This window comes from Manis pentadactyla, chromosome X (assembly GCF_030020395.1).
Source record: "Manis pentadactyla isolate mManPen7 chromosome X, mManPen7.hap1, whole genome shotgun sequence".
Taxonomy (NCBI): Eukaryota; Metazoa; Chordata; class Mammalia; order Pholidota; family Manidae; genus Manis; species Manis pentadactyla.
In genome coordinates this window covers 130,222,155-130,234,759 of record NC_080038.1, presented here as the reverse complement: position 1 = coordinate 130,234,759, position 12,605 = coordinate 130,222,155, and the positions used below count along the sequence as shown (strand labels likewise).

At 44.9% G+C, this 12,605-nt stretch overlaps 1 protein-coding gene across 9 annotated transcripts in view; it reads right to left on the bottom strand.

The window, feature by feature from the left end:
• Nucleotides 1-11,381: 11,381 nt before the first annotated feature.
• The window catches only part of LOC118929225 (integrator complex subunit 6-like), a 57,021-nt gene continuing 55,797 nt past the window's right edge, over nucleotides 11,382-12,605 (bottom strand). For all 9 annotated transcript variants that reach the window (XM_057495740.1, XM_057495737.1, XM_057495739.1 and 6 more), the window contains one exon: nucleotides 11,382-12,354. In XM_057495740.1, the coding sequence (XP_057351723.1) occupies nucleotides 12,246-12,354 (109 nt within the window). In that variant the 3' untranslated portion in view covers nucleotides 11,382-12,245. The remainder of the gene's footprint in view (nucleotides 12,355-12,605) is intronic.

Below are 12,605 nucleotides of genomic sequence, written 5' to 3'. Positions count from 1 at the left end.
TCTGCATCTCTGTCAGCATGTTTATGATTCTTATTTTGAATTCTTTTTCAGGGAGACTGGTTAGGTCTGTCTCCTTCTCTGGTGTTGTCTCTGTGATCTTTGTCTGCCTGTAGCTTTGCCTTTTCATGGTGATAGGAATAGTCTGCAGAACTGGGATGAGTGACGGCTGGAAGTACTTCCTTTCTTGTTGGTTTGTGGCCCTCCTCTCCTGGGAGAACAGCGGCCTCTAGTGGCTTGTGCTGGGCAACTGTGCGCAGACAGGGCTTCTGCTTCCTGCCCGGCTGCTATGGAGTTAATCTCTGCTGTTGCTGTGGGCGTGGCCTAGCTCGGGCAGCTACTCCAAAATGGTGGAGTCGTGTTGGAGCAGGAGCTGCTGGGAGGCTATTTATCTCCGTCAGGGGCCTCCCTGCTCCCTGCAGCCCAGGGGTTAGGGTGCCCAGAGATCCCGGATTCCCTACCTCTGGATTAAGTGACCCGCCCTGCCCCTTTAAGACTTCCAAAAAGCACCCGCCAAAACAAAACAACGCCCACCAAAAAAAAAAAAGAAAAAAAAAATTTTTTAATTTAAAAAAAAAAAAAGGTGGTCGTTCGTTTTTCTTTATTCTCCGGTGCCAGCCTCAGGCCTCTGCTCACCGGTCTTTCTACCCTGTTTCCCTGGTATTGGGGTCCCTATCCCTTTAAGACTTCCAAAAAGCGCTCGCCAAAACAAAACAGCAAAAAAGCAAAAAAAAATGGTCGCGCGCTTTTCTTATGTCCTCTGTCACCCAGCGTCCAGTGCCTGCTCACTGTTCTTGCTGCCCTGTTTTCCTAGTATCGAGGGCCCTGCACTCTGGCCCGGATGGCTGGGGCTGGGTGTTCGGCAGTCCTGGGGTCCCTCTTCCTCCCGTTCTGCCTATTCTTCTCCCGCTGGTAGCTGGGGGGAGGGGCGCTCGGCTCCCGCGGGGCCGGGGCTTGTATCTTACCCCCTTCGCGAGGCGCTGGGTTCTCTCAGGTGCGGATGTGGTCTGGATATTGTCCTGTGTCCTCTGGTCTTTATTCTAGGAAGGGTTGTCTTTGTTATATTTTCATAGATATATGTTGTTTTGGGAGGAGATTTCCGCTGCTCTACTCACGCCGCCATCTTCCGCCCCCTATTCCCCAATTGTTAAAAGCTTCCAAGTATTCTTTTGAAGGATTATTTTTCGCTTGAGTTAAATAAGGCCTGTCCAAGATATTTGAAATGAAAAACCTAACGCAGAAAATAACAAAGAGTTAAGAGTACGGTAAGAAAATACTGCTTTCCGTAGAAATGTTAAAAGAAACTAATAGCCAGAAGTTACCATGGTCAAAATGGAAAGAAAATGTACCCTCTCACAAACTTTAGAAATTGGTGCAACTTTTCTGAGGGTTACTTTTTCACGATTACTTGCCATGCCATACTATGCCTACTGACTTATGGAAAAGAAATTTATAAATCATACTGTAAGTATCTAGTGTACATAAAGATTTATAAAATTGAAAAATTACAAATAGATCAGTCAACACTACAACTGGGATTAAAATATCATTACATAGTTACGTGTTTGAATACTCTGCAACCGTAAAAACAAAGGATTTACCCTAACATTTACCAAGTAGAGAAATTGCTTATGATATAAGTGATGGAGGAAACATAACAGAGTCTAAGGTATATCTCATGATCTCGATTTGGGGTAAAGAGCATACATTTGCATATAAAGGACAACTAGAAGGAAAGATAAGATTATATTAATGTACTATGACTTTCTCTTAATATGTATTTTAAAAATGTTCCTGATAGGAACACGTTTTAATTTCTATATGTATCAGAGTAAAATTGTGTAGCTAAAACAAAACAGTAAAAAAATTGATGGATCAAGGAAAAGTACCCCACCCCAGGGCTGAGACAGAGGCCCCAGGTAACAGCAACCACCCGCCTGGCCAAAGGTGCATGAGAGCGCCCACCTGAGACCGTCCCCCAAAGGCTGAGACAGACCACACCAGGATTATCCACCGCTCCGCTGGAGCCAGAGCCCCCAAAGCATGGTCCCCAGACACAGCTGAGATGGAGGAGCCAAGGAAGCGGGGCCACCCCTGCATTAGTGAGATGGCGTGGCCAGGAAACCATCCTCACCAGGGGCTCAGAAAGGGCACCATGACAGAATGCCCCTCCCGTGTGGAGGCGGACCTTCCAAGGAAGAGTCTCAGCCGCCCCAGGCCTCACAGGGAGCACCCAGCAAGAGCCCGAAGCCCCAGTGCTGAGAAAGCGCCCAAGGGAACGTTCTGTGCCCCCACGCCTGAGGCGGAGCCCCTGGGAGAGCTGTTCCCTAGTCTTAGAGCCCCCAAGGAAGGGATCCCCCTGAGGCCTGTGGCAGAGCACGCAACGCCAGTCCCCCAGGACCACTAAGAGTCCCCACGAGGAGAGCAGAACACAAGAAAGGCGGCCCCCCAGTCAGAGCTCCAGAGAAGACCCACAGAAGCGTCGCCCCACCCCCACCTGCAGAATCCGACGGGGGGGACCTGGGGGGGGCGGTCCCTCAAGGGCTGAGGTAGAGCCCGCAGGGGAGAGGAGCCCAACGGCGGAGGCGACTAACGCCCCTGAGGGCAAGTTCCCCTCACTGGGCTGCATGGAGCGCCCAGGAGCCCCCCAACCCCCCCAGAACTCAGACCAGCGCCCAAGGAAGAGGCTCCTCAGCAGCGCCGAGAGGAGAGGCCCTCTCAGGACTGAGGTGGGGCGCCAAGGACGGCTCTCTCCCCAACATGGCTGACGGGAGGTGCCCAGGGGAAGGGCGCCCCCCTCGGGGCTGAGATCAGTGCTCCGCAGAGTAAGCATCTCCACAGGGCGGAGGGGGATCGTGCAGGAAGAGTGCCGCACCCTACAACCGAGAACAGCCCAGGGGGAGACACCGTCTGGGGCAGAGAGAGCGCACCCAGCGAGAAGAGTCCACACCCCAGGGGTAAAATCCTGACCTGCTGGAGGCGCCTGGCAGCCATTCTCCACGTGGCAGTAGAGTGATGGTGCCGCACCACTGGGACTTTCTAGAAACACGCCGTCCGGGAGCCTCTGGGAGTAGGCCCCCTAGGGCGTCTGGGGGCCACGTACAGGAGGAAGTTCCTCGCCAGAAGCTGTTGGATGGATCACTTCCCCGAGAGGGGTTTGAGGGAAGCTGCGGGCCAAAGAGCGCCTCTGAATGGGGCCGTGGGCGGGGCACAGCCTCCTGCTAGAGCAGCCTCGGGCTAGAGCAGCCTCCCGCCTGGGCCAGCCCCCTAGGGGCCCGGAGGCAGCACGCCAGCTGCAGCCTCTCTGGCGCCCCCTACAGACGAACTCCAGTGACAAGGACACTGGAGCAAAACGTTTAAAGGAGCCATAACCGCTTTCACAGTTGAGGCCAAAAGGGTGAAGACGCCTGCCGCTCGTTCGTAAAAAAGCAAAAGCAACTGCGCTGTATCAACTGCAAAGGAGAACTTGCGTGATCACAAATGGAACACATTCACGAGGAAGGAAAGATCAAAAGCATTTGTTGAGAAGGTATGTACCAAAAATCCATAGGACACATCATTGCCAGTGGTGAAAAGTACCAATTACCCCTCGTAAGATTAAAACGGGACAAGATTTTCCACCTTCGTCACTTCTGTTCAGCCCTGCACTCCAGGAATTCCTACCAGGCACCTTAACATAGGGAAGGGGCTGTCACACAAAGCGAGCCCCCAGGCTGTTCCATGAGGGACAAGCTCTGAGAACGGTGCTTTGCAGGGAGGCGCCAGGCACGTCAAATAGTGACCATGGCCCGGGAGTAGGATGCCGGGGCACTCCCATCAGGTTTGCGCTCTCCAGTAGCTGGGAGGTTGCTGGGCTTCAGAGCCACTGAAGATGTCAGGCCGTTGGGTTCCTGGCTGCCACGGAGCTGAGGAGAAGGGTGGGCACAGCGCAAGTCACCACATCCCATCACAAAACTCCCCGCCCCACCCTCATCCAGCCCTTTTTCTTGGATAAATGCTCTTTGGGTTGGTGCGAGCCTTATCGTCAATTTCCAGAGTCTGAAAACCTTTATTCTGACAATATTTTCCCGTGTTCTTATGGCTTTTATGCTCGTGTGAACAAAGGCTCTCAGGCCCTTACTCCACCAACCCACAAGTGCCTCTTCACATGTGCTGCGTTTTAAACTAAGTGTAAATCCAGTGAATCACACTACATTACTTATACCATTTCTCCTTCTGTCCTGGAAGAAAACTAATATAGCCTGTGTGTGCATACTGTAAACAGCTACATATAATCCAGTCCTCACGTCTTGCGTCTCTGGTCAATGGGTCTTAGTGAAATACGGTTGCAGATACAGAGGGCATATCAGGTTTTTATTTTGTGTTACACATTACCACAAATTCAGTGGCTTAAAAATATGGCCCCCAAACTTAGCGGCTTTAAACAGCACTCATTTATTATTCTTATCTCACAGGTCTGTAGCTCAGAAGTCTGCATGGTTCTGAGTTGCTTCCCTGCTTCAGGTCTTAAAGGGCTGAAATTAAGAGCATAGCCAAGCTGTGCTCTCATCTGGAAGACCTGGGGTAGAACGCACCTCCAGATTCATTCGGATTGTTAGCAGGATCCGAGTCCTTTGCTGTGAGAGGCAGAGCCCTGATTTCTTGCCGGCTGCTAGCCAGGGCTCACTCTCAGCTCTAGAGGCCACTATCAGCCCTTTTTCCATGGTGCTCTCCACCTTCAGGCCAGCAATGACACATCAGATTCTTCTCATGCTTCATAGCTACCTCTTCTGCTTGCGCACCAGCTGGAGAAAACACTGCTGGAAAGGCTCAGAGGAGTAGGTTTGGCCCCCCCCACCACTAATCCCCCTATCTTAAGGCCAAGTGATCGGTAACCTTAGGTACATCTGCAAAAGCACTTTGGCTCTGTAATGTAATGATGGGACTGACGCCAGAAGGCAAAAGTCTTGGGGACTATCTCAGAATCCTTCCAAGCAAGGCAGAGAAGTTAATGTAGCCAGAGTCACAGCCATGGTCGAGGATCGTTCCCTCACACAAAGTACTTGTGGCCTCAGGACCTGCTCGAGTCCGATCCTATACACATCCCCTTCCACCGGATACTGGGGGTGCTTCTGTGCGTACCCATCACTGTGGCTTGCTGGGTCAGCAAATGCCCAGGTTAGGATGGGCCACAGCACAGGTGGCACGGGAACTTGGTGCCCATGGTCAAGCAGTTGGTCTCTACTAAGGCCCAATACTCAACCAAATGATCCTCCAAAGGACCAGAATGATGTTCATGTGTCCAGGAAATCAGTGCCACTTCAGAGCTGGGGGCCTGTGATCACGCGCAGATGTGACAATTTCTGTTCCCCAATGTACAGTCACACTAGTAAAGCGTTGTGGTCCCCTTGGGGTAAGAATGGGAGAAAGATTAATGATGTAAACTTTTCAGTGCAGGAGGGTCCTTCCCCAAGTAGCCTCTCCTTCAAACAGGAGTTTTGGACCTCTAACCAAGTCAAGTCTGGGATGTGGTTGGCTCCGGGCCCCTTGGTCATATGGGGGTAAGGGGACATCTGCAATGCAGGGGATCCTGGAGGGCACCCCTCGGGTCTACCTGCTAGGTCCACTGGTTAAGGTCAATGAAAACGATGCCAGCCTAATTCGGTCAAGACTGCTAATGGCCATGACCTCAGGAGAGCAAGTTTTGGTCACTCCCTCAGGACCAGGGAGAGTACCTGTGAGGGTAACAGAATGCGGAATGGGTAGCGGACGAAGTAACCACATAGCCATATGCAGAATCAAGGACTGTAACAATTTTGAGTGTTTATTACTTGTTTTGATATGCTTACATACATATTAACCAAAAATCTTTGAATTTTACCCGCTCTCATCACCTTTGATGTTAAGATGTGTTAATAAGAGGTAAGGCGGTTGATTTCTCAATACTTAAGAGACAGGATATTAAAGGCGGGGTGTGATTTAGGCAGCAAAAAATGAAACAAGACCTAAAGGCAAAATTTGTACTTCGTATCATCTTTAGGATAAGGGTCAACATGTCATCAGTTTTAAGCAGGGAATCTTTTCCCATGTTAGGCAGTAACGTGATTTTGTTAGTCTCTATTCAGGGATTAAGTATGGTTTAAAGATGTTCATGGATACCAAGACAACAAGAGGTGTCTGTTGTAGCTAGTTAACTTGTTTAGATGATTCATATTACAGACACTTCCATTCCCTGTGTGTTTCCACATAGTGAAAAGAATGTGCCACTGGGAGACTCCTAGAGATTGGTGAGTGTGGAGGAAGAGAAGCAGCCACCATTTTGTAGCTCCCACCCATCCGGGCTGCTCTCCTCACTCATCTTTTGGCCTGAAGCAGCAGCCAGGTCTGCAATTTCCCTACCTCCCTCTGGAATCCTCCGAAGCTTCTCTGTTTTTTGAACCAGGTGTTTATGTTTAGGTCCAAGAATCAGGGCCCTGGATTCTGCAGATATTCTTGTCAACCAAGGTCAGAGGCAGTAAGAAGGGAGGTGTATTTGTCCTTATGGGATTCCAGATCACATTTGCAGATTTTAACCTGTTAGTTTTTTTACCCACCTCAGTTGTGGTGACAGCATCCTTACAGAGACTTTTCAACCACATTCCACAACTACATTTTCTGTGGCCGCAGCAAGAGCAGCTATAATAATATTCATGCCCCCTACTTTTTCTCCATCGCTCGTGGACTGATACAGGCAGGAGGATGACTGCACCTTATAAAGCCTCACCTTCCCACCTGCTTCTAGAGTTCAGTAGTTTTCCCTGAGCTGAATACGGTAGACAGGAACTCTTGCATTCTTTTATAATTTCCTTACTGTTCAGCTCAACATTTCCAAGTCAAGCATAAACACATACCATCAGTGTCTTAGTTGAGGCTCCTGTAATTGAAGAGTATAGACTCAGTGGCTTAAAATAACAGCAATTTATTTTGTGGAGTTCTGGAGGGCAGAAGGAAGGCCATTATCAGGGTGCCAGCATGGTTGGGTTCTGATAAGGATCCTATTCTGTTCTGCTCACTTCTGCTAAGCTCATATGGCAGAAAGAGCATGGGAGAGCTCTCCAGTCTCTTTTATAAGGACATTTATTCCATCCATGAGGGCTTCACCCTCATGACCTAATCACCTCCCAAAGGCCCCAACTCCTAATATCATCACATTGTGTGTTAGGATTTCAACTTGAATTTTGGGACAAACATTCAGTCTATTGCATTAAGTAAATTTTTTTAGACTTCCTATTTTTACAGCAGTTTTAGGTTCACAGCTAAATTGAGAAGATACAGAGATTTCCCACATATTCCCTGCTCCACCCATGAACACCTTCCCCCATTATCAACATCCCCCACCAGACTGGTACACTTCTTACAGTTGATGAACCTACATTGGTACATCACAACCACCCAGCGTCCATGGTTTACATCAGAATTCAGTCTTGGCGTGTTACTTTCTATGGTTTTGGATATATGTACAATGACATGTATCCACTATTATAATGTCACACAGAGTATTTTTACTGCCCTAAAAATTCTCTGTGCTCCATCTACCCATCTCTTCTCAATTCCTCCAACCTCTGCAACCACTGATCTTTTTACCATCTCCATAGTTTTGCCTTTTCCAGAAGTGCATATAGTTCGACTCATATAGTATGTAGCCTTTTCATATTGGCTTCTTTGACTTAGTAATGTGCATTTAAGTTTCCTCTGTCTTTTCAGGGTCTGATAGCTCATTTCTTTTCAGTACTGAATATTATTCCATCGTCTAGATGTACCAGTTTTTTCACCCATTCACTTACTGAAGGACATCTTGGTTGCTTCCAAGTTTTGGTAATTCAAGAGTAAAGCTGCTATAAACATCCATGTGCAGGTTTTTGTGTGGATATAATTTTCAGTTCCTTTGGGTATATACCAGGAGTGAACAGTGATGGCTAGATCGTATGGAAGAGTATATTAATCTTGTAAGAAACTGTCAAATTGCTTCCAAAGTGGCTGTACCATTTTGTGTTCCCACAAGCAGTGAATGAGAATTCCTGTTGTTCTCCATCCTCACCAGCATTTGTTGTTGTCAGTGTTTTGGATTTTGGCCATACTAAAAGGAGTGTAGTGGTATCTCATTTTAATTTTCATTTCCTTGATGACAGACATGTGATGTGGGGCATCTTTTCATATACTTATTTGCTATCTGTATATCAGCTTTGGTGAGGTGTCTATTTAATCTTTGGCCCATTTTTCAATCTGGCTGTTTTCTTATTGTTGAGTTTTTTTTTTACTGTTTTGGAGAATAGTCTTTTATTATGGATGTCTTCTGCCAGTATTCCCTCCCAGTCTATGGCTTGACTTGCCATTCGCTTGACATTGTCTTCCACAAGCTGAAGTTTTTAATTTCAATGAGGTCCAGCTTGTCAATTTTTCTTTCATGGATTGTGCATTTGGTGTCATATCTAAACATTCATTACCATGTCCAAGGTCCTCTGCATTTTCTTGCAATTTTATCTTCAAGTTTTATAGTTTTGCATTGTACATTTAGGTCTATGATCCATTTCATGTTAATTTTTGTGAAAGGTGTAAGGTCTGTGCTGAGGGTCATTTTTTTGCATGTGGATGTCCAGTTGCTTTGTCACCATTTGTTCAAGAGACTATCTGTGCTTCATTGTATTGCCTTTAATCCTTTGCCAAAGATTGGTTGACTGTTTTATGTGAGTCTTGTTCTGGGCTCTCTATTCATTGATCTATTTGTCTATTTTTTTTGTCAATGCAACATTATCTTGATTACTGTAGATTTATAGTAAGTCTTAGAGTTGGGTAGTGTCAGTCCTCCAACATTGTTCTTTTCTTTCAATTTTGTGTTGTCTATTCTGGATCTCTTCCTTCTCCAGAAGGAAGATTCTCTTTAGAATCAATTTATTGGTATCTACAAGAGAACTTGATGGTTTGGGATTGCACTGACTCTACAGATATATTTGGGAAGAACTGGCACCTTGATTACCCAAAGCTAGAGTATTTAACTCTCAGACTTGTCCACACTGATGGTGGTTTCTGGTCATGAATCTGCTCGAGTAAATCATGACTTCCTGTTATTTGCATGTCTTTCCAATATTGGGGGCAATAGTTTACCCTGTGTCCTCCTCTCTCTTACGGATCCAAGAAGAGTTCTTGGTTTTTCAGTCTATTTAGCCTTCCACTTTTTGTTCAGACAGAACGGTGACTTCCAAGCTCCTTACACACAGGACCAGAAACCAGAAGTCAGTGATTTTTTAAAAAACATTACTATATATCATAATTTTGTATGTCAGGAATTTGAGCAGGGCTGAGATGGACAATCCTTCTATTCCATGTGGTATCAAGTGATACCAGATGGCAGCTGGACTTCTCTGGAACACTTGGTTGTTTTTGTAAATTACACATAAAATTTCCCACTTCAAAATGTACAATTCGATGACATAAAGTACATTTACAATATTACTCAACTGTTGTAGAAGTATCTGGTTCTAGAACTTTTTCATTATCCCCAAAGGAAAATCCCATCAAGAGTCATTCCCCATTCCCCCTTTCCCCAGCCCTTCACAAACAGTTATCTACTATCCATCTCTATGGATCTGCCAGTTCTTGATATTTCATATAAACAGAATCATACAATTATATATCCTGTTTTGCCTGGCTTCTTTCACTGAGCATAATGCTTTCAATGTTCATCCATGTTGTAGCACATATCAGTACTTCATTCCAAGCAATGTATGAGGGTTCCAATTTCTCTACATCCTCAACACTTGTTATCTTCTTCTTTTTGAGTATGACCATCTTAGTAGGTGTGAAGTATTACCTTATTGTGGTGTTGGTTTGCATGTCCCTAATGACTAATGATGTTGAGCATCTTTTCAAATGCTTGTTGGTTATTTGTATACATTCTATGGAACACGTCTTTTCAAAATATTTAACCATTTTTCCTTAGATTGTCTTTTGTTGTTGAGTTGAAATAATTCTTTTTGTATTATGGACACTAGATCCTTATCAGATACATGCTTTGCAAATATTTTCTCTCAACCTATGGACTGTCTTTTCAGTCTCTTGATAGAGTCTTTGATATACAAAAGCTTTTAATTTTGATAAAGTCAAATTATCTAATTTTTCTTTTGTTGCTTATGTTCTTGGTGTCATATTTAAGAAACCATTGCCAAATACCAGGTCGTTAAAGTTTACTCCAATATTTCCTTCAAAGAATTTTATGGTTTTAGCTCTTAAGTTTAGGTACTGATTCATTTTAGTTACTTTTTGTATACAGTATGAGGTGAGGGGCCAACTTCTGTTAGTGATTTCTAGTTTGACTCCTTATGGAGGAGATAATTTTAATCTTTTAAAATTTATTGAGACTTGTTTTGTGGCTTAATATATGGCCAATCCTGGAGAATACATGAATACTTAAGAAGAACATGTGCTCTGCTGTTGCTGGGTGGGGTGTTCTATAGATGTCTATTAGATCTCATTGGATTATAGTGTTGTTCAAGTCCCCTGTTTCCTTACTGTTCTTCTGTCAAGTTCTATCCATTATTGTGCTGAGCCTAAAGATTAACCAGAAGTGAAATCTTATGGTCTTCTCAGGTCTTTTCTGAGCCCTGTCATGTGCATACAAATGGTTTTCTAGATATCTAGGGTTATATGGGAGAATTTCAAAGCACTTTATTTTCCAAAATAACTCCCTCACCAGTTTTTCCTCCCAGGATTTTGGCATGTCTATTGTTTGTCACATACAGCAGCAGCTTGTTCACCGGCCTTTCAATACTGTGACAGGAATATCCTTCACACAGCCACTTTTCCACCCTCAGAGACTTCGGAGTCTGGCTAAACAAAAGCGATCAATCCCTTTGTGTCAGTCTTCCAGGGAGGTCCCCCATCCCCATACCAGACAGGCTCAACCAGATAAACACAATTCCTTGGGAATAAGGTCCGCCTTCTTCCCTCCACAACTAGGAACCCACAATTAGAACGCTTCCGCCTTCAACACCACTGCCTATTAGGGCGAGGTATGGATCAAGGGTAACTTAAAATGCCACGGAACACTGCCTATCTATTGTGTTTCAATGGCTTTTCTCCTGATTCGGCATTCACTTGGTTGCTGTAAGCCTTTGACTCTTCCAGAGTTCCAGCAAACTTGATTCTGACAGGTTTTTTCCAGTGTTTTCAGAGTTTCTAGAGAGGGATTGGCCCCCAGAGGGCCCTACTCTGTCATTTGCACCAACCTCACTCAGTTCTGCGAGTGACATTTTAAAGCTTACATCCTTATATCAGCATCTTAGTTTAATAGTGTGTGCTCCTTTCCTGAAAGGAATAACAAATCACAAGAAAGACAAAACTAGAAATTCTTCTAGCATTAATGAACTTGTAAAATCAATAAAATGATTTATTTTATATATGCAAAGTCAAAATCTCTTTGTACACTTAAATTTCACAAATTAATACAAACATAACAATACTGCTCCATATAAACCTTTGTATAAACATTAAAGGAAATACATACATGATTTTTCTTCTTTAAGTGCTTCCAAAGCACAGAATGTACAAGTCCACCTGAAGACTATCTGTCATCCACCATATGCAAGAACAAACGTCAGGGGTTGGGGCGGCCTCAGGTGTACTTTGTAATGTCTCTAGACAAACTACAAGAGAGTTGGAGGTAGATTATTTGGTGACTCGCCCTGCCCCCTCACACAGAGAAATAAGTTACCTGAATAGCAGCTTTCTTACTCTTTGATTCAAACTATCCTGAATATTGCATGGTTTAGAAGGCACAACTAGGAATTGTTGAAAACCTTGTTCAGCACGCACAAGATTACCGGATGGATTCTGAACACCTGTTCTGTCTAGAGGACATGGTAAGAGCACTGGGTGGTGCTCCACTTGCAGGGGGCCGCTAGCCACTCTAGAAATACCTGGAACCACGAAGTTCAAATGAGTGGACCCTAATCACATGAGGGAGGGGCGACAGTGTTTACTGCATTTAACCTGCTGAATTAATAACATCGACTTCCTCAATTGGGAAAAGAAACAAATTAATACTTTCAAAGAAAACTCTTAGGGCCAAGGCCAGCTTTTACTGCCAAAGAATCATAAAATACAAAGCTCCCCCTGCTTTTTCTCAGCCTCTGGAAGGCCCTTCCCTTGACTAAAACATTCTAGGAAGCCTCAACAACATCCCGCTCCATCCTACAGCACAGAAGTCTTGTCCTTTTTCCTCCTTGTTCTCTGGGTTAACATGACGATCTACTGCTGATGTGATTAACATTGTTGAGAAAGTGGTGAGAATCTATTTTTTCTAGTATCTTCTCAAGGTATTGAATTAAGACTCGTCTTTTAAACCTAAAAACAAAGACACATTTTATGAACCAACACATTTGTTCAAGTACTTAAAGCACTTTGGACATGCAAAGCACTGTGGAGAGTACAAGGTCGAACTGATAATCTACATGGGAATAAAAAATGTACCCTTCTGTAAAGACAAGGTTTAGCAAATACTAACAATGCCAGTTGAGGACCCAAGCCCGCCTCAGACTGAGGTGAGCCTAGACGACTCATTGAATGAATGAGCTGGACTCATTTAAAATCAATCT